Source organism: Dermacentor andersoni, chromosome 2, assembly GCF_023375885.2.
Source record: "Dermacentor andersoni chromosome 2, qqDerAnde1_hic_scaffold, whole genome shotgun sequence".
In the NCBI taxonomy this organism is placed as follows: Eukaryota; Metazoa; Arthropoda; class Arachnida; order Ixodida; family Ixodidae; genus Dermacentor; species Dermacentor andersoni.
In genome coordinates, this window is record NC_092815.1 from 153,252,957 (window position 1) to 153,276,023 (window position 23,067).

Sequence of the window (23,067 nt, forward strand, 5' to 3'; positions counted from 1 at the left end):
TAGCCCCTCCTGGAGGTTGTCCCAGGTGCCTTTACTTCGCATATATTTACTTATTTCGCAATCGCAACGAAGACCAGCAGTAAGGGCGAATTTGGTTGGGAGATGCAACCTTGTGTCCTCGCTATGTTATCACACTGGCAATACAAGCCATACCAAACCAACAGTGCTAAATGCCGAAAAAAAAGGGAAAAAAGAAAACAGCGTGAGCGTGTGCACGTAACCCACAAAGCTTCAAGTCGATTTTCTCGCATGAGCACATTTACCTGCTATTTTATAATGTACACAACGGTATTGCATACGTTTTACGCAAGCTAAGCTAATACTGTCCAATAGAATCCATGCTGTTCACTTATGTTTTGATCGCTATTGTATAGTGTCTAAGTCAGCCTCACGAGTAAATTGCACTCATCGACTCTCCATCGACATTTTTGATAACCCACTATGAGCAACCGTTCGCTGAGGAATGGCGCGAAACAAATGGTTCGCAGATAAATTGCCAAAATTCGTTCGTTTCGTACTTCATCAGTACATTTAGCTGCAATATTTTAACGGCTGTACGGGAGCCTAGCGCGAAATGGATGAAAGGTAAACATTAATTGAGATGCGCCAATCTGTGAAAGTATCCACGTGAGCACTGGCTTCGACAAATTGACTTTAGCAAAGTATGACTAATAATTATACTAACGTGGTTAAAACATTGTCTACTTCTTCCTTCTCAGTTCGATTTGTACACCAAGCCCTGGGCACTGGATCCTTCGTCTCTCGTTAAGTCTTTAAAGGTAAGTAAGCTCGCGTTGCCTGGGGGCAAACATAAATGCTAACATTTGTGTACATGTGGATTTCTTTAGGTTAGTTTGCCCTCCGGAATGAAAAATTTCCTACATGTGGTTGTGAAACCCACTCTCCGGCATAAAACTTGAAAACAAAAAAACAAAGAAAGGGTGGAAATGTGGTCTATGAGCTCACATGAGCAAGTCTCATACCCGGTTGGATTAAACACCCACACGACGCAGACGACGTCAATGGACGGTTTGTAGCCAGGGACGTGTCCGCATAATCTTATGCACGCCTGACGCCTGCGTTTGTACAGGACAATACAAGCAGCTCGAATAGTGCATGGTCGAGATCGCTTCATGGTGCCCCTATTGACAGTTGCGCTAACGCGAACTCTTTGAGAAGGAAAGAAGCTCATTAACAGGATTTGGTGCTCTGTAGTTGAATGAAAGTGATGCACAAGATCGCACGTAGCGAGAATAGCTTGCCACTTCTACACACGCACACGCACACGCACACACACACACACACACACACACACGCACACACACACACGCACACACACACACGCGCACACACACACACACACACACACACACACACACACACACACACACACACACACACACACACACACACACACGCACGCACGCACGCACGTACGCACACATACACACACACACACGCACATGTATATATATATATATATATATATATATAAACAGCCGCTAGTATCGAAAACAAACCGCATCCTGTAGTGTTTTATGCGAGCGTGCCATATTAATGCCACGTTAGAATGGTATGTTCTGGCCATAAAATAACATCTTCCGCAAATTTTATTGCTTACGAATGACATTACTTGAGCAGTGAAACAGTGAACATAATCCCGACAGCGCTCAACATGTTAAGAACCAACTTCGAACTGGCGGGAGCAAAACAACACTAAGATATGCGGCTAAGCTTGCCTTTGTGCTTCGTTTACATGGGTTACAGTAATCTTAAAGACGACATACAGTAACTCAAGCTCTCCGAGAGACATACAGCCTAAGTAAATCAATGCTCCAAAAATGAGGACCACGCTTAACGACGCTTGCCTTCCAGTCGAACTCGTGTCAACGAATTAGCACCAAGATTTCTACAGGGACGGTGCAATGCGCATATCGTAACAAAATAAGACAAAATTAATTTTTAAAAGGCAGCGGCTTCAGTAAAGAAGCCGATCGGTCGCTGTCGCATTCTGCTGTCCCGCACTCCGCTACAGAGAGCTTGAATGCGCTCCCGTGCCCCTTCTCAAGAACGACGTCGCGTCATCCAGGTAGCTTTGCGCCGCATTGAGAAGGGTAACAACCTTCTTTATTGGCCGGGGTGGCATACTGCGCTGCGCATCTGACTAAAGTGCCGCTAAGGATGGTGCTGCCCCACAGCTCCTGTCTTCGAGATCACAGATGCGCACGAGACGAAGGCCGTTCAATGACGTCGTTGGATCAATGTTATGGCTAGTTCCTTACATTTCTTTGCTACAGCGTTTCGGCGTGCTGGTATCCGTGCCTAGCAGTGCCGTCTGCGCTGGCGGGGCACGCGCCGACCTTGCGCATGCGCTTTGACCACCTAATGCCGCCAAGCGTTGTAATGGACGCTACGCGCCGCATTTTACGGAGCGTTCGCCCCTTCAAATTTGTTGCGCTCGCTCACTAACTTATCGTTGCTACGCAGTGCTCAGCACAGCGATGTGGGCAGCATGTCGTGCAACGTTTCTCTGAAGAGCACTTCGTGCCGTGAGCTTCTGTCACGGTGATGCGGTTGCTCTCACGCTTGGCTGTGGTAGCACAAAGAAATGCAAAAGACCGCGGTGAGCTCCTGTATATATTGTACGTGCTGACCAGTGCTAGTGATGACACTACCTGTCACAAAGCCTAAGCAAACCTCGGGCGTGAGTGTGGCCAGCGGTTACCGCGACAATGTTTTATGAGATAGGCCTACTTCATGGGGATGATGAGAGGAGCCGAAGGCATGACATGCCAAGCTATATTTAGCGAGGAAAAATTCTGATTTATTGTTTCCAGGAGCAGTCGATCTGTCACAGGTGATGGCTGGTCGAGTTTGCTTTTATTTTTTTTAGATAGTTTTTGGTTTATTCGACGTCACGGGAACACCAAATAAGTGTACAGGACAGAATGCGCTCACAGCACCTGAATAAATGCATGACCCCTATGCAAGGCGTTCTGTGCTCCGCAGCATCAACCACTTGCATGCAGAGCGGATAGCCCACAATAATTACAACGACTTCGTAGTCCAACACTGAATGTAACAAAAAGAAATATCATTTCAAAAACAAGAAAATAACACTTCATACATGAATAAAACGCAAACGCAAAGTACGAGCTATATAATCAACCTAAACAATGTAATCCTTCAAAAAATATTTCAAATAGTCAGGGGGCTTCGTCAATCTAGCTTATTAAATTTTTATTGCTCTTAAGGAAGTATGGAAATAAATATCTGAGACATAAAATACTATATTTAACTCTAACTTGTGAGATTCCTTAATGTGTTGTTTTTAAGTCAAACTACTGTCTTGTTAAAACGTACTGCTACAGAAAGGTTTCGCGATTTGCGCTAATGCTATTTTACATGCACGTTGCGACCTTTGATTTATAGAATTTTTCTAGCGTTAGTACTTTTAGTTTCTACTTTGACAACTTGGTGATTTCGTTGCACCTGCGATTTTCCAGTGACCTGATGGAATTATATTGCAAGGTGATTGCGGTATTCGTTCGTGCGGCTTTTTCCTCTGTAAAAGTGTCTGTACATACTGATCTGTCAGTGAAGTGTATGACCTTCGTGAATATATAGATTTCTGTGCGCTGTCTGTCTTCGCTGCCATGTTCTAGGCTGCAGCAAGGGCACCCCAGGTCGAGGGAGAAGCACCGGCTGCTTCACGGGACCTTTCCACTGTAACTCGCAGGCTTTCTACCATTCGGAGGTAAAAAAAACTTTACTCCGTGCATGTAGAATGTATCGTGCAGCCACTTTCGAAGCGCAAAGACAAGCTTACAGTTTGTCAGTTTCATCAAGCAAATTTTTGTATAGCTGACATGTGACGAATGTAGTGCAAGCCTGTACGGTGGACCATTCCGTGGCCACTCGCTGTGTGAAAGCCATATCTTGGGTCGACGTTGTCGATTCCCTACTGTCGCTTGGAATCGCGCTATAGTGCGCATTGAAAGCACTACGTGATGGCACTCTCGTAAGCTCGACCGTCCCTTTTAGTGGAAGGTGTAAAGAGCTGTTCCGGCAGGCCACTGCATGCGCAGCTCTAGAATTGCAGTTTGCCTTAACGCTGCTCACTTGCAAGGATTGACTTTACCGGCCGTGGTTGCTCAGTGGCTATGGTGTTGGGCTGCTGAGCACGAGGTCGCGGAACTGAATCCCGGCCACGTTGGCCGCATTTCGATGGGGGCGAAGTGCGAAAACACCCGTGTACTTAGATTTAGGTGCACGTTAAAGAACCCCAGGTGGTCGAAATTTCCGGAGTCCTCCACTACGGCGTGCCTCATAATCAGAAAGTGGTTTTGGCACGTAAAACCCCATAACTTAATTTAAGGATTGACTTTCTTCAATCCTCGAGAATTTGAATGAATGCTCGGTAAGTTGATTAGATAAAAATGAGAGAGTTAAAACAAGTAAAATAAGGTTATAATAAAAGGCTTCAGTTCCATTTCTTGCATTTTAAACTTCAAACTCTCCATTACAGGATCATGTTGAAGTTGGTGATGCCAAAGGCGCGAGGTGGCGTTGCTGCGCGAGAGGCGGCAAAGGTCGGTATCGAAGTATGACACGTGGAAAAAAAATCTAAACATTTATTCACAGGTTCATACGCACCATGACGACCCGCTGTTCTGAATTCATAGTGTTAAGCAACTGTAAGGAGTGATGGTTCATTGTAGCAAGAGGAAAATATTATCCATCATTCGGAAAATTATTATGGACTTTTCGCACTTACGGTCCTAGGTGCGAGTTTCGCATGACATGCAGCCGTGACAGGCACAATAGGGCACGTCTACACAGAATTCTCGTAAACTAGACAAACACGAACTACTTCACATTCAAATTCAAATGGATAAGATCACCACTGTGCTCTGCGTGCAAATTGCGGGAAGATATCGACACGTGTACTTGTTTACCTTTCTCCGGTGACCGTTTTTTCTTCGGCTAACAAAGGTAAAACGTTATCGCTCAGCGCAGGACGCGCCTGCATGTGTCTGAAATTTTACGAATAGTATTGATGGTTCCATCATTTGTCTTTTGTCACCTAACCTTGTGTAATCTGATCGTATGCGCGACGCGAATTGTGTAGTACTTTATGGAAGGCACGCGGGCACCAGCAATTATTCTGCAACCTTCGATGACTCATATATAAAAACCGAGGCGCTTGCCCCGCAGATCAGATTTCCGCGGTCACCGACAGTATCTGCCGCTATCATTGTGCTTTGAGGGTAACTCGCTTTTGTGGGCACAGGTTCGCCCAAGAAAAAGTTGGTTCCGTCATGCACAGTTTTGCGACTGTTTTCTTCATCGTCACTACAACGTAGCAGTAGAGTAACACATTCTGCGCTTGCAGGCTGTATATACACTACAAAAGATAGCCCTGTCCTAACTCAACATTCACCAACTGTCATCCTTTCAATTAAGACCTGCCTTTGGCCCATGAACTATACCGCCGCCTGTGCATCCAGTGCAACGAAAAACACATTATTTTTTTCTTTAGAGCAGTCTCAATGAGACATTTATTGAGCTTTAGGGGCTGTGGTTTCTGTATGTTGTGTACCTTTGGTATGAATTGTCCACATCATTTCCTTTTTCATCTTATCAATCTGGAGTATAGCATGCCAAACATGCCACAAGGAAAATCTTTCAAGTATCCACTAAATATATCTATTTCCGTATCCACCGATACGCCAGAAACATTGTTATTAATTACTATATTTGCAATTAAGGGAACACCAGCACCCCCATTTCTCGTTATACGTGATTCTGAATCATCTAGTGCAATAAGTTCACCTACTCTATTATTCTCTTGCAGTAGGCATGACGCTTCTGTTTTGGCCTGTCTATAGCCTACCGCCGTTGCTGTCAATACCGCGGCTTATTGGCACCCCAACTCGGTGTTAGGCCTTCCCCACTGCATTCCCCTCTGCATTCTCTGACCTTTGTTCTGCGTCTCACTACTTCTTCGGCAGGCCTTTTGGAAAGTTGTAACCCGACTCGTGCTCTCAAAACACGGGATGGTGAACATATCAGCGAAAAAAAAGAAAGAAGAGCAAACAAGCATGAAGGAGCGCCGCGTGATAGTTCCCAAGCTTACTCATAATGATTAAGCAGGAACTTCTTCTCGTGAAGCCACTGATGCATTCCTTGCGAGCTTTACCACGCAGACAATTACACTGTTTCTTTTACTGCCGACGTGTGGTCAGAGGGTGCATATCTAGGGATATCGTACACGAGAACAGAAAGCTGGGAGTGGAATTTTCTTCCGCAGCCCCGTCTTGAGTGATGGGGCATAGCGTTCCCCAATAGCAGCATATCAGGTACGAGAACGTCCCCGTGACGCGCATCATGTGAAGCACGTGGCTTCAGCTCCTACTGACGGCAACGTGTCGTTTCCTCCAGTTGCCTTATCACTTTTCCTTTTGCTATTATGAATGTCAAGCTTCTCGCGAACTTATTTCTTATCCATTATTACTTTAAATATAAGTTAAACAGCGGGAAAGCTCATTTATGTCTTTCTCGCATTCATGACATTTGAGCTTCCTAACGTCAAAACAAACTTGTGCATCACAACTGACGCAACAATCAGCAACAACAAAGAAAGTATGAAAACTGAAACTGTGTCGGGAAGGAGCCCTTCAGTCAAGGAGGCTTCTTTTTTCTTAGTGTAGAGCTGATAGTGTGTGTGGCAACAACTGAAGATAACTTCTTTTGTTGTTTCTGTTGTCGTCTGTTCATCTATAACTGACACTCACGTGACACGGGTGTATTTTTTTTCACAGTCCGCTGCAGTGCGCGTCTTCCACCAGCTGCGTCTTGTGTGCCACCAACTGGCGCGGCGCATGGTTCACGAAGGCCGGCTCCCTTCGGCGGACCTGCTGTTCTTCCTGACTTTCGAGGAGATTGGCATCCTCCTCCGGACGAGGAATCCAGAGCTCGTTCTCAAGTAAGCGAGCGATCTACAGAAAATGGTCAGCCTTTCGGTAGCGTGAATGAGCTCAGCGCTTTCGTCGTCTTTTCCTTTCTTTAATGAACCCAACCGTCGGCGAAGCGATACGAGCACAGATAATTCTTGGGAGTGAGCGGCTAACGTTGTCGCCCTCAGCGCCGATCCCGTATGGTTTCCGTCCGTGCAAAGCACGGACGCAAACCATACTGAATGTGAAACTAAATACCTAAAATCCTGAAAATGAATAAATACTGAATACTGATAAATACTGAATGTGAATACTGAATCTCTGCGCCTCGACGCACGAGGCTGCCGGAAAACACCAAAAGGTTGATTGATAGACGATGAAACCAGATCTTGACTGCCTGCGATGTGCCTACGCTGAAAATTGGACAGATCTACCCAAATATACCTATTTATGAGGCCAGTAATTGTAGGTACTAATATATGCATATCCTTAGAATTTGTCTTTTAACTAGCACTTTAATGTATGCTGCTTGTTTGGAGCAATATATCCTCTCTACTGAATCTAAACTTCTACAGTAAACGTGGAGTTGTTTAGCTTTGTTGTAAGCGCGCGTAAGTTATTGGCTGGTTTTGGCAAATTGGGGATGTCATTCAAAATGTAACGGCGCATCTCCGGACATGGACATAGACTAACAAGTAGACAAGGACAAGCTCTTGTCCTAGTCTACTCGTTGGTTTTGGTCCTTGTACAAAATCGCGTTATTACATTTAGCATCGTGCAGAAGCAACTCGCCCAACCTTTGGCGAGATACTGCTAGCTAAACGAATATGCATATCTGTGCAGTTCCCCTTGCTTTACCGCGGTATGATATATTTATCAAGTACAGTGACTGCTTCGGATGTAGCTTATAACGCATTATTCGTGGGTTTGAGATTTGCGTCATTGTAAAGTATGGTTCAATTGAGAATATCCAGTTGACCTGAACATCACTAGACTATGCACTCTTTTTCCATATTGTTTCACCTTTTGTTGCCTTTTCACAGAGCTCAGCGGCGTCAGAAAATTCACGCACAGCTTGACAAAGACAGATATCCAACCCTATTTGTGGGAATCCCAAAACCGGCAAGTCCTTTTTTTACTTTGAAGATGCAAAGTTGACGCTAGGATGTCCAAAATAATATAAAAAACGATTCGGCACAGCGCGCTGCTTCTGTGCCTATAGTCATGGATACGGAAGGGGAGATAGGGAGTGGAGAGACGGGCCTACTGAATGGTTATTAATAGTGGTATTATTTCGATGTGAACATCATACCACACCAAAATCTAGAAATGGAGCAGTAAAGACGAGCGTAGGTTCTTTCTGACACCTTCCTGCAATGGTGAGCACAAAAAAAAACCGTTCACTACTTTCGTCCGCCATGGCCCATTTTGTTTTGACAGCGCACATATTGTGGCATCATAGCTGTTACACAATGAAATATATGACAATTTCAGTGTAACACACGCTCGTTAAGAGACCGAAAAAAATCATCATAACCTGTCTCACGATATCTACCGACGATAATCAGTTTACCATTGAACAGTATAGCCGCACGACGTACTGCCACAGTCGAAACGAGTCATGTATGAGGCGCGTACTGCGGCGCGACTCCTCATTCGTGCTTCTTTAAGAACGCTTGGCGCCATCTAGCGGAGGCGCCGTGAAGACTGCGCATGTGCTCCTAAATGAATTGCGTGCCGGTACGTGCGGACGCCAAGAAACGCGCAGTGCGGCAACCGGTCTCCTCTCCCGCGCTTCTTTCTGAACACGCTGCGCCATCTAGCGTTGCTGCCGAGAAGTGTGCGCGTCGCTTTCGAGAGGAGAAACTTGGGGAATGCAGAGAACTGTTCCCTCGCTTTCCGAACACTTAGAGGCACATACTCAGTGACCCATTTTGGCGAGAGCTTCGTTGAAGAACGGCCGATACCCAGTGTATTTATTTATAGCGCCGCACGCTAAAGCGTATGTAAGGATATAATGGATAATATCTTAAAAGATGTCATACGTTCCACGCGAGAAGAACATGTCTGAGTTCAATTTTGGTAAAGCCGAATGACAAAAGCTCTTGTTTTTTGTAGATAATAAAATGAAATTACTTTCATGTATTGTCTTTCGCACGCGAATCGTACGCGTGTAAATAAACAAAGTTGGATTTATAACTTTACGTACAATTTAAGTACAACTCCTGTCGTATATGGCCCCTTGCATCGCAATCACTGTTTTTTTCACTACTGAATAGCTTTTCTACGCATCTCCGTAGTCTGGTTTTTTGTCCGTCTAACTCCAAGAGGTATTGCATTGTATTAGTTTCTACACTAGCTTGTTTGTAAATTTATCTTGATCTTGCTTAGAAACAAGTAGGCCAACAATACGCAAAATTTCAACTTCCTTGGTTTTTTAAGATAATTGTGGGTTTTTACGTGCCAAAGCCACTTTCTCATTATGAGGCATGCCGTAGTGGAGGACTCCGGAAATTTCGACCACCTGGCGTTCTTTAACATGCACATAATCTAAGTACACGGGTGTTTTCGCATTTCGCCCCCATCGAAATGCGGCCGCCATGGCCGGGATCGGGCTCATTAGTCCAACACCATAGTCACTGAGCAACCACGGCGGGTTTTCTTGGTTCTTTGTCGCTCCACCAGTTTGTGCGTAGTATATAACTATGAAGAGCGTTCTGTGGAGTACGCTGCAATCTTTTGCGTTGTGATTGATTTGTTACAAATAGGTATAAATTAAAATAACGAAATGGACACATTTTGGTCTTTTGCACGTTTACATTAGTTCACAGTTCTTTCGCAGCATTTAGCGCACGGCCTATGCTATTTCCTAATAAACTAGCATACTTTAACCATAGTCGCTGCCCATATTTGTTGATTCAGAACGAAATAAACTAAGTCGGTCAAGGAGAAAAAGAAGCTGCGCTACCTTAGTTGTTGAGTGCTACTGAAAAAAAAAATGCACTTACAGGATCGAAAGGCGCAAGGGTCCACTTTACTGTTGTTAATGTAAACACACTTGCTGATCAAGACCGACAAAGTAAAATTTTCTGAGACGCTTCGGTCCGTGCACGACTACATTATTTTCATGCGGGAACTTATTTCCTATTACCATGTACAATTAAAAGTGACAAAAGTATAACAAATGACTACTTTACCCCTAGGGTTGCTTCATTTGTAGGCTTAGCATTCACGGCAGCAGAATCCGTGCCCGATTTTCGTGCTACCTTGTGAGCGGTCGAAACGTTGCGGTAATACAACTTGTTTTGCAAAGGGCGTGTTTTTGACTATTGACGAAGGTGATGACACCATAGGGACCTGCAATTATGCATCGCCCTCTATTGAAAAGCAAGCAGGTTTAGTTTGACATAGTGAAGTACGCATTCTATAAACGAGACAAGTATGCATTTCTTCAGCATCTTGAAAGCACTGTAGGTTTCTATTATAACGTCCAATAATTTGTTTCCTATCTTTTTTTCAGATTGAACGAATCAAAAGGCACATTGAAGGGGACTTCGAAGTCAAAGGTAAGTGCTTATTTTTAGAAGCAGCAAGCGTTGCATGAACTAACTTCGATGTGTAAACGAGCATTACTTAGGTGAATGACAGATTCGTCTCGTATGGCAATGTTTAGCACAAATATAGATAAAAGTGAGGAGGTACAGTCCCCCAGCGAAAACAAAATAATTTCTTATTCTAACTTCTATACACTCTTGGCATCTTGACAGCTAGGCGCGCTACTGGACTAACTGATTTGTTATTCCGCAGCCTCAAACGGCAAACCCGCAGGCCAAATTGTTACTTCAAAAAGTACGAGCAAAAACAAATAAGGGGACCAAGGGGTGAAATTTTTTATGCAATTACCATTCTTCGCATAGCTGACGCAGTTTCCTATATCTCTGTCTCCCTGTGCCTCCAACGGTTTCCGCCGACTCAGTAGCTCACGCTGTCTACTATCTTGGGCCACTCGCTATGTGCTCGCGGTCGACCCGCTATCGTGATCCCTGCCTTGCCGTCATTCGGGCTTCGCCATCCGACTCTCGTCAGGCCATCAACGTCATTCGGTCATCCGCACTCTATTGTCGTCAAGGCGTCGTCGTCCTACTGCCTGGCACGTTCAAGGCGATGTAACGTATATAGGTGGCCTATATGTCATAGTCACGTATAATACCGCTACGTATGTGCTGGGTAACGGAACTCGTGTCTTTGGTGCAAATAACTTTATCCGAGGGCTGTATGAGGCGCGCCATGCAGAAATAGTGAACTCATCGAGCTATGTTTTCTGATACGGTGGGAACGCTTGATTGCTTCGTCACTGGTGAAGTTTGTAGGAATACGTTCGCGCTCGTGGATGGCAGACCGAGGTTTAAAAACAGGACAAGGAGACAATTTTTTCACTTCAAAGATATTCCACAGGCATTAAACTGAGCCTCGTGCCTGTAAGGCTGGTTCATGAACATGCCAATGTGATTCTGGTGTTGCGCTACTTTAAAAATGCAGTCGTGCCTCATTAACAATGACACATTAGCTCGTAGCCAAAAAAGTTTCACAAGGCGAGTCGTCTATTTATACTATCAGGTCATCATGAAATGGTTATTAGAATTAAGGTTTTTTTGTCTTTGCAGTTGCGTGTAGTAATGTAAATTCAGTAGGTTGTTTAGGAAGTATTACACTTATACTTACAAGTGCCCTACGGCGATGTATGCAATACAACCTAATAGTAACCCGCGCAGCTTTGCTTACCTAAATATTTGGGAACGCTAAGTCTCTCACTCCTATGTGGTACTTGTTAAATTATGAGGTCGTACCTGCCAAAACCACGATCTGATCACGAGACACGCCGTAGTGGTGGACTCCGGAATAATTTGCACCACCTGGGCTTCTTTAAATTGCCCATATATACCTAACTGCACGGGTATTTCCGCATTTCTCCCCCATCGAAATGCGGCCGTCGTGGCCGGGATTCGATCCCGCGAACTCGTGCTTAGCAGCCCAACACCACAGCCACTGCATGTGATATTGGTCAGCCTGTCTAATAAAACAACGGAAGGTTAATGGTTGTTCATGTTTTACGTTGTTCGCGTCTTCGGGTGTTCACGTCTAAGCCCGAGCACAGACTTTGAAATTTGTCCACCTGCAACTTGACTGATGTAATTTGGCAGCAACTTCTCAGCAGATTTATGCTGACGACAATGGGCGCTGCCATAGCTTCTTGTAGTGATGTGTCTCGATATAGCTGTCGACACCGAAATGTAGTTCTCAAGTGTAGGAAAAAATTGCTTGCAGACTTTCTCGTATGCAGTAATTTTTTCTACTACTAATCCTGGGCAATATTCAACACACTTCTCCTGCGTAAATGCGATAATCTATTGGCGATTACCATGGTGACCGTCTTGAGGTAGCGCAGAACACTACTGAGAGAGAAGGCCACCAGAGTGTCAGCCAGTCAAAAAACTATCTTAACAGATGTTCATGTCAACTTTGTCACTGACAAATACTTTAATGGAACTATATTCGCATTTCCTTATTGGAAAGACAAAAACCCGCCTATTTCATGGAGAATGTAGTCGAATACTATTAGTATAATAATGTGTGAGTACGTTTCTTGACGCTTTGCTTGTAAGTATATCAATAAGCCGATAAGGTAAATGCACATTTCAAAGCAAGGGAAATGCATACTAATTCATTGTAAAAAAAAAAAATACCACAGCCAAATTGGCTGTCGGTGTACAATTATAAAACATGAACTCAACTTTCAAAGCAGCCTTTCATGTAGCGCGTTTCATGTAGCAGCGGTTCATGTATTTTAATTGTGTTCTCCCCAAACAAGTGGTAAATATTTGCTTAATTTTTGTTTTCTGCGCCATATTATTTCTCCGCAGGAAGCCCGATGTCTCAGGGCGTCGTTGAAGGCAAAGCCCGTGTGGTGCCATCTTTTGAGGAAGCCCACCTCATACAGGTAATACGAGGCCATAACTTTACGCAAGCAGCGCTGCCAGAATGCGGCTTATAGTACGAGTGTTATTTTGGCGGATGCGTGCACTGTAATTTTCGTGAATACATTATAGCGGTAGAGAAAAAATAACATGACATAAAATGGTGTTCTCGTAAGAAATATGCTATCGCAACAGATATCAGCCATGCCAAAAAGTGAATGTACTCAAAACGTTGCAACAAGCGTTGACATGTAACACGGTCTTGACTACTGTCAAAAGTAGTAAGGTATGTTGTTGGGCTAGTCGGTTCATAGATTCCGCAAAATTTTTAACTGCGGGAGGAAAACGTGGCGTGAACAGAAACATAGACGTACACACAAAGAGCAGACTTCCAAGTGGCTTTATCTTGTGAAGGGAAGCGATTTATAACCTTTCACAACGGGCACCTTTATGTAAAAAAACTCTGGTATTTGCATTGGTTCCTCAGTTGCTCTTGTGCTGTGTAGCATGTTTTATGGCCTTTTTGGACAGACACCTAGACCGAGAACTTTCTAAGCTTCCAGTGTTACATGTGCTTCGGTGTGTCGACGAGCTTTTAGTGATTTTAGAAAATTATTTCAATAATGATCTTGACAGATTTGTCACTGATGTTCTGAACTCCTTCTCCTCTGAGGGGCAACGTTATAGAACTATATTGTCCTTAGGCATTTCATCCATGAAATGACTAAGGACAGTCACATCCACTTTTTATACCTTAAATTGCAGTTCACAGATGCCCACGTTCGTGGCTCGTGTAATCTAAGGTCTAACAAAAGTCTATTATCTTACAAAAGTGCATGTTCGAAGCTTGTGAAACGAGGCATCATCACGTCTGGTTACCTCTCTGCTCTACAGAAATCTTGTGCACACACACAGTGTCATCTAGTTTCAAATGTCAGGTTGAGCGACCGCTGTCTTCTGGCTACCCGCATCACTTAATTCGCAGTGCATCCGAGAGCCTGCTTCAAATACTAATACCTCCAAAAAGTAAAGAGCAACATTTGTACCAAAAAGCCCGTTTTGTCATGCTATATTTGCATTGTCTATGTCCTATTATTAAGAAGGTTGCAGAAAGATATGAGATTCACGTCATCTTTTCAGCACCTTGTAAACTTAAGAAAGTGTGCCCAGTAGTGATTAAAGTAAAAAAAGGAGTATAGCTCATGCCAAAAGAACCATAAAAGCAAGTTCACTAAATGCATCTATAATGTTATCTACGAGATACCTCTGTCGTGCGGTCGGTCTTACATAGGTCAACCTGGCCGTTGTTTCAATGAGCGTGCACAGGAACACAAGCGGTCCACGCGCACCGGCATGGGCAGTAATATCCCCTTGCACTGCAAGAGATGCGACAGCAAAAGTTGTTTGCCTTATCTGTAACAGACGAAATTCCCTTCGAAGGAAAAATAAATCAGTGCCTTTTCACTCTGTGAAGAACCAGCGAAGCAGTGAATGTGGGCCCCTTAAATGAAGAACTGTACCGCCGCCGCGGGTCGGCCCGGCATTGCACTACCTTCAGTATCGGTCCACGTCTGGGGAGTGCTTAACACCTGCATCACCTCCGCCGCGGGTCGGGCCGGTATTGCACTATATTCGGTATCGGCCCACGTATGGGGAGTGCTTAACGCCTGCTTCACCTCCACCGCGGGTCGGCCCGGCATTGTACTATATTCGGCATCGGTCCACGTATGAAAGAGCTTTCGGCGTACAGGCGACGGATGAACGAATTGGCTAGCAATATAAAACTTCGCTGTAAAATACAAAGAGAAGTCATCGAGGCATTTCACATCGTAAAAGCGGTGACAACTGCTTAGCTCACCATCTTTATCACTATCAAGGAAATAAATATAACTCTTAGATGGGCACATCAGGACTATCCCGCGCTCTTAATGCACACGTGGCTTGCTATTATTGTTGCTGCCTCGTGCACAATTTCCTTGCGATTGTTCCTTGTTTTTATATTTTAAACAACCTCATAACTTCCCTGCATTCACGAAATAAACCACGTTGGAAGTCTGCGCTTTGTGTGTGCGCCTAGTTCACGTGCTGTCTTCCTCGGGAAGCTTAAGATTAGGTTAAAGGTAGCTTTTACTGTCACATTTAACACTCAATAAAGAGAGATGTACTTATTATGAGAGAAAAGCTGGGAGGTCGGCTAGCACTTCATAAAGGCACGCAAAATGGTCAGGTACATAATCGCACGCCAATTTTTGCACCGCTGAAGAGTGCACTTCCACCATGCTCTAAGACATTAGAAAGCAAGTTTTCAATATCAAAATGTCTACGTCTTTCTTATTTGTTATGCCCGAATGCCCGTTAATTCTTCTTTTCGACATATCAAGAAATACTCGTTCAGGAGAGAGAGAAACAACTTTTGTAGTGAGCCCTTAGTGACGGTTGGTGCGCGCCGGCACCAGATGGGGTGGAACCTTCTTCTCAGGTCCCATATGTGTCCAGCAGTTCCTGGCCCCTAGCCGCCAGCGCGAGCTGGGTTCAAGAGAGGGCCGACACTGTGGCTCTTCTATACTTCAGTGCTAAGCAGAAGTGGCAGGTTACCTTATACATCGTTAACCACGTGTTATGCGCTGCACGTGTTTGCACTATGCAGCAAAAAAAAAAAGAGGTTTAGCCCTTACTGCAGCGACCCTTCTTTTTCAATGCACAGAAGGGCGAGATACTGGTAACGACTGCCACCGACACCGGCTGGACGCCGTACTTCCCCCTGTTGGCCGGAGTCGTGACCGAAGTTGGCGGCCCACTGTCGCACGGTGAGTTCTGGATCTGCGGAGGGAGTGCAGGTCAGAGCTACGTACCTTGTAGCCATTCGGCAAATTGTAGTTAGTACAAACTAGTGGCTTGAAAGTAACCGCAGTGCCATCGCGTGGCACTGCTTGTAGGAAATCTTGCTACTGCGCGCCGTACTATAGCAGTAACATCGCCATCAAGTAAGAGGCTGAAGCACAGCGCAGGACTGGCCATGGCCATCTAGCTAGGGCGCAGAGCCGGCTCGTCCTCGTACTGGCGCCCCGTGCAGGGTCCTGGCTCGCTCAGCGACGAAATTGTACGGCGCTGGTTACGCAGCTGGTAGAGATATCAAGGTACGATGTTCGAAAGCGCTGGAACAGGGACGGTTGTGAGCGAAGACAGCGTCTACACTCCTACGGTGGTGGTTGCCCTAGAACTCAGTGGTATTTGATGCGTGCGAAAGGTGGCGGTCATCTGCAGAACGGCTAGAAGCCACTCCTCACACACACCATGGACCATGCAGTGGCCATTCGTCTGCTGCCGTGCATCACTGAAAAAGAACTCAGTGGTATTTGATGCGTGCGAAAGGTGGCGGTCATCTGCAGAACGGCTAGAAGCCACTCCTCACACACACCATGGACGATGCAGTGGCCATTCGTCTGCTGCCGTGCATCACTGAAAAAGCGCGGTGACCTTCAATTGCCCCAATGAAGTCTACAAATTTAACTCAGGAGTGTCCTCATCATGCCATATCATCGCCTTTCACAACATCAATTGTCTCCAACAATGTGCCCGCGGTTGTATGGAGCGTGCTGCCCAGATTGATTGGGGGGAGGGGGGGGGGGCGCTTTACCATGCCGTGGACACCGCGAAAGCAGATAATCCTCGCCTTGGGCGGCGACGTGCTCGGTGAGGCTTCCTGTCTATTGAGGAATGCGTTCTGGTAGTCAGATACTGAGTATATGCCATGGGAAGGCCATACAGATTACCTGAAAAATAAACTTAGCAAAGTCCTGAGTATCGTACGAAAATGTCAGAGTCTACTGCCAGAGTAACAAAAACTTCTCTATAATGCTGTCTTCTCCCCTCATCTACGTTACTGACGTCTAGCTTGTACTCATAGTAAAAAAATTATTACACAACCTAGTCATATTGCGAATGAACGCCTTGCGTTGCATGCAGGTCAACCTATAAGCAGGTAGGTCCGAATTACCAAAATTTAAGGTTTTTCAATTATCACCTCATAAGCGTATCGCCTTTTAAGAAAATTTCAGACCTAATTATTTCAGCATGGCGACCACATATGCATTTTAGAAAATTTAGGTCTTAATCCCTCCACCCGCCTAACGCGACATACCGACCATCAACACATACCAGTGCCACGCACCAACTATGAACTGCCACTACTGCTGCATTGTTTCCCCTGCATGTTTAATCAGTTGAAACGAACACTTCAGAGTTCGTTTGTATGATGGAATAATTCAAATATGGTACCTTGTATGTTTTTTTCCCACCTCGTGATGTCAAACCTACGTGAAATTCAGAGTTGGATAAGGCCATTGTTTTGAATTGTTCTGTACCACCTGCTTTCGGCGTCGCTTTTCAAACCAGGGTGTGGCGGAGCTCCTCAATCTGCTAAAATGCACCTTTTTTCCCGATGTCCTCATCACTTAAGCACATTTCCGTTCCGTAATGATCTACCTAATGTTGCGAAATGAAATCTCCAAATGTCAGATAGGTTGAGGGCACAGGTGCACCTGGAAGACCTCGTTCTCGGAAGAGCCGCTCGGCGTCATGCTCCAGAGTGTGATTGAGTGAACTCAACCTAACCGGCGGGGTGTCGTGGTACAGGCGACCGCCGGAGGCCGTGAGAGTCTTGACAGAGGAAGAGCCAGCGCGGAACATTATGTCCACCCAGCCTACACGTCAAGCTGCAGCAGCAGTGATATCGCCAGCGATAGATAGGTTGAAGTAGAGCACACAGGCACTTACAGAGTGGCCATGACCGACAAGCCGGGACTCGGACTTGGCGCTTCCCCGCAATCTTTAGTTGCCGATTACTTCTGGATACCAGCATAACAGAAGTGAAACAATTGTTCGTCGGGACGTGGTACAGCTGCTGTTTCAGCGAGCTGTGTTAAACCGATATGACAAAGCGTTCTCAGAACGAAGATTCCGACAGGACAGCCACATTCATTGCTCGCGAAAAAAAAAGGCATTACGGTTGCTAGCGCATTTTTTTTACACTTCATCAACTTCTTGTGTGTGCGCTGTGCCCAGTACTTCCCTTTTCAGGTCCCTTTGTCTCTTAAGCCTCCTACAATTCAGCAAATCGTGCGAGCGAACGAGAGACATAGAGAAATAAAGATATTTTATTGGGAGCTTGAGTTGTTAGCCTCGGCGAAAAACCTATATTTCTACTCCAGATGATATCGATGAAGAATAATATATATATGGAAACAAAGCTATAGGATAAAAAATAAAAATACGTGCAAGAACAATCCTTCATCGAAGAAAGGAAACCGCGCAAATTCGTCTGGTTTACTCTCTTTCCTCCTTTTTTTCGATATTGAAACGAAAACGGTTGAAACAAAGTGCTTGTTAATAATTACCGCCCGATATTTTTCGCGCGACTACTTCCGCATGTTATAGCCTTCTGAACTATGGAACAATGCGTCCAATTCTCCTCCAAACTCTGTTTTACGCAGTCAACGGCTTCCTGATTTTTAACAATACCGCGCGAGCATCGAGTGCAGGGCAAGTCAGCGTCTTAGAACAGTGATAAGCGGTGACATTGGCGTTAGTGGGAGCGAACGCGGAAAACACTATCTAAATGCTGGCATCGTCTACTGCGCGATGAGGCCCCGTCATTCAGGTGAATACATGTCAATACGTCGAGCCTCTTGAGTGATTTCAGTTTTTCTTCTGCCTTTTATTTCTTTTGCTCCCTTCGCAGGCCAAGTAATGCAATAAATTAGCGGTATCCAACTGCAACGCTTGAGTCTAAGCTTTAGTAACCCTGTAATCGCGAGTTCTACGGAAGCCCGCCTGGTCGGGATAAAACATGGGAAAAGAAAGACGTACGCCGAAAAACTTTGAAAGGCAAGACGTTTCGGTGATTTTGCGAATTCCGAAGACGTTTCGGAGCTTACGTGAACAAGAATTCCGTACGGGAGCAAAAACATCTTACCTCTCAAAGTTTTACTTCGTCGGTCAGAAGGTAACTACATGCACGAAACAAATGCGATGCATACAAGTGCGTTTCTTTTTAGTGCCGTATGTGTTGATTCTGTTGTCCGAGTTGAATGCGTCGGGGAGCATCTATAATGCACAATAAATTAGTCCGACGCTCAACCTTGCTGGTACCAAGAACCTTCATCTGCGGCAGTGATGCTTAACGCAAGCGTCGGGCCACATTTCTCAGTTTCCAAAAGTTCAGTAACAATAGTTCCTCTTGGTGTTATTTTCTGTCCGTCTGTGAATGTGGCATTTAGCATACATTTCTGTCAGTCGTTCCGTGACATTTGGTTACAAAGATCCCTGCTAAATTTCAAATCCGCGCGGATAAGTGGCAGGGCGTGTGCAGCCTTACAAACTACACTCGCACTGAAGATTGATTGCTTCGTGCGCTTGCGCGTACTATCCTCGATCGCGTCGCTTCTTGACTTTATAATACGCTTACATACTATCGAGGTGGGCGCTATTGCTGAAAATTAAAGATGTAATTAAAAAACTGGCAGACTGTACATGCAATGCTTCGCCGAAAGGCACAATTCCCTGAATACGCGGTGAGTGTGGTGTAAACGTCGTGCAGCTCTTCGTTATCGTGTGTCTATATTCAATTCACGTAACGCTCGCCGTGAGAAGAGAAACCAAACATGCTTGTCGCATTTCTCGCAGGTGCCGTCGTCGCTCGAGAGTATGGCCTTCCATGCATCGTCGGTGTCGAAGGCATCACCACGATGCTTGCTACGGGTGTGTGCTGTCACTTGGTTGGAAGGGTCACTTGATGCTTCCAGCAAATTTTAACACAGTTTCTCAAGGTCAGCGCTGTCCTGTGTGTTCCTGCCTTCTGTCTGCGTCATATTGCGCTGCCCCTTAAAGATGTTCAACCAGTACCAACTCGCCCAAATGTCGATCCTTCTGAAAGTCTTGCCAGAACGTCAGTCCTCTCAGAATGCAATCTTAGAATGCTGTTTCTTCTGTATAACACACACACACACACACACACACACACACACACACACACACACACACACACACACACACACACACACACACACACACACACACACACACACACACACACACACACACACACACACACACACACACGCGCGCACACGCACACGCACACGCGCACACACACACACACACACACACACACACACACACACACACACACACACACACACACACACACACACACACACACACACACACACACACACACACACACACACACACACACACACGCACGCACACATACACAGTGCATATATATATATATATATATATATATATATATATATATATATTTACGAGTGTGTGTGTGTGTGTACGTGGGGCAACTGACCCCCGTCAGGTGCGCCTCTCTTATCGAAGAGGCAGGACGTGTGTCGAGTGGGCTTAGGAACAGTACTTTGCGATGTGCAATGTGGTGAACGTGGTTTAAATCATGGATTCGGGACCTGAACAAGATGAGACTTAATTCTAACGCATCTTTCTCGCGCTTATCGCTAAATCGCCACAGAGATTTCTCAGAAACGCACACCTAAAAATGCACGAGAACATAAATACAGAAGAAATGCAACTTCACGCAGTGAAATCGTTTGGCACAGGCGTTCAAAAGTATGCGAGTGTAGGAAATTGCACGAAATATCTGCCTACGTCCAAAGAGGGGCAAACATACAAAATTAACAAACAGAACAAGAGAAATCACGCATCAGAACAGCTACATCAAAATACCGATTTCTTGAAATAACTGTGAATACAACCATAGGCTTACTGCAAAACGGGGTCCTCTTCTATAAGGAAGGGTTTCGTATAACCTTTATTGTCGAATATAAGTCATGGAGTTTTTCTTCGCATGGCAAGAAACAGGCTACAGCAGACGCTAGGAAAGGTGGGAGGGGTGGGGCAAAAGCTTTTAGATCAATTTTAATAAAATTAATTTCTTTGGAGTGCATCGATGGCATAGAAGGCTCAGTTGACTGAGCCTTCTCATGCCTTCACATGAATTCGGTTGCTGCTGCCGGGAATACAGTCAATGACCTCGGGCTCGGAAGCGGAACGTCGTAGCCCCTGGGCCTACGGGACGACTTCTCACGTGGACACATGGTGCACATGTCTAGACAATGTGGATAGCTGATGTGACAGCTTCGTGCCACACGTTCATTTGGCCGTAGCACTTAAGAGCGCAATGAGCTCGCAGGTATTCGTGTGTCCTTGTAGCGGGGAAGCACCTGCAAAATATGACCGGTGCTCGAGCTAATTATTGTGGCTAAGCGTGCCGAAAGCTTTGCACGGTGCTTCGAGGCATGCCTTACTGGAGGGTTAAGGACAAATATTGGCCACCTTAGGCCCCGTAAGTAGCTTTTATGCATAGGCGAACGAATGTACTTGCATACTGTCTCTATCGGAATCCGGCTATCGCTTCTGGGAGTCGAACAGGCTCCGTAATAGAGCTGGGCATTCGGCCACCGCAGCAGCATTAGCTCGATATTGTTGGTGCAGCCTAATGTCTGAAAACAGCGCCATCTCTTGTTCTCTGTTTCTTAGCTTGTCTTTCGCACAATTTCTTTTTTGTCAAATGAAGATCTGTTGTATACTTACGCCCGCTGAAGGAGGTACCTTATGTGTCTCGTGTTCGATCGACTACGGTCCCTTTAGTAATGCGTTTCGTTAAATTTTGCACAAATACCTGTGTGCCTTTTGTTTCCTCACTCGCTCTTTTTTACCGTCTGTCCTGACCCTTCCTTTTGAGTGAAGCTGCCGTGGCGCCCAGTCTGATGGGTGTCGCGTGCAGTTACACACAGACTGTCAGTGTCTGTATATTTTGGTATGCGGATACCAAAAACCGACACTTACGAATGAAGTAATAGCGCATAGTACAACGTAAGGATATAATCCAAGTTATGGAGAGAGGATAAGTACGTAATAGCAGCAAATTCAAAACACAGAGTATAGGAGGCTACAGACTGCGGATTATGGACATCGCAGAATAGTAATAACAAGTGTTGCAGAAAATGTAAATGCCACGCTTTCAGACTGGATGATTATCAGAATATACTGGACAACCTTAGCAGGTGCCTCACTGAGAAAGCATTGGTGGCACCAACGCAAACTAGTAGATCTCACAGGCGATTTAAACCCTGGCAAGATTTTGAAAAAAAAAATGAAATGATCAGATGTTGGCGTTCTTCGAAGTGTTATATTCGCATTTTAACAATTGTTCAATCATTCACACATATAACAGACCTACACTGACACTAAAAAAGGTGTATGATTGGGCTTGTTGGTAAAACATCCTTTAAAGTTTGTATAGCAGCGCAAGGAACGCAGAGGGGACAGAAGAGAGAACAGAGCGCTAACTCCCAACAGTTTATTTTCTTTTCAGAAAGCACAGCAAATATTATAGCCACACATTAGAACATCGACCATGCCCAGAACGGTGCGACAAAGTGTGATATTTTAAACACACATCCTAACGAAAATAAAAATAAAACAAAATGACAAAGTAAATAAGCTCAACACGCACTTACACTAGAATTGAACCCATATGCACATGAGCTTGCATTGATTTTTTGTTTCCCTTTAGGTGACTATCTCCAGCTAGATGGCAACAAAGGTTTGCTGAGAAGAATAACGGTTCCGGCCACCGAAGACGACTGACAAGATTTTTCGTCAAGAAAAAAATAAACGTGCGAATAAATCATTCGCAAATGGTTAAACGGTGTTGTTTTGTAGCGGTATTTAGAATTATGTCTAAGTAAGAGCTGAAAATGAGTGCCACTAGGAAAGGCGTTGAGGCATGAAGGCTGGGTGTCAGTGTGACTGAGAACGTGGAAAGTTAAAATGCCCTTTGCAGAGGCTATATCTCGGTGGGCCAGCATGCTTCGCCGTTGGACCATTAGAAACACTTGAGATTCAGCGATGCTACTGACGTGAACATCAATAACGGCAGTGGCTTTATCAGGGAACCTTGGGAATCATAACTGGCACGAATTCTTCAAATTATAACAGGTGCATGATAGCGACTGACAATGGTTCTAATAAAAAGGCGTGCTGGCTCTGGAAGTCCAACCATAACCTACCGAGATTAGATCTTGCGTGGTAAAGAGAGAGAG

General features: G+C 45.0%; 1 protein-coding gene across 2 annotated transcripts in view; it reads left to right on the plus strand.

The window, feature by feature from the left end:
* The window catches only part of LOC126540573 (rifampicin phosphotransferase-like), a 98,428-nt gene extending 75,757 nt beyond the window's left edge, over positions 1–22,671 (plus strand). For both annotated transcript variants that reach the window (XM_072286567.1, XM_050187412.3), the window contains exons 31-40: positions 720–779; positions 3,666–3,757; positions 4,529–4,592; positions 6,825–6,988; positions 8,003–8,081; positions 10,480–10,525; positions 12,881–12,957; positions 15,639–15,741; positions 19,619–19,693; positions 22,539–22,671. In XM_072286567.1, coding sequence (XP_072142668.1) covers positions 720–779; positions 3,666–3,757; positions 4,529–4,592; positions 6,825–6,988; positions 8,003–8,081; positions 10,480–10,525; positions 12,881–12,957; positions 15,639–15,741; positions 19,619–19,693; positions 22,539–22,612 — 834 coding nt within the window. In that variant the 3' untranslated portion in view covers positions 22,613–22,671. The remainder of the gene's footprint in view (positions 1–719; positions 780–3,665; positions 3,758–4,528; positions 4,593–6,824; positions 6,989–8,002; positions 8,082–10,479; positions 10,526–12,880; positions 12,958–15,638; positions 15,742–19,618; positions 19,694–22,538) is intronic.
* Positions 22,672–23,067: the final 396 nt, after the last annotated feature.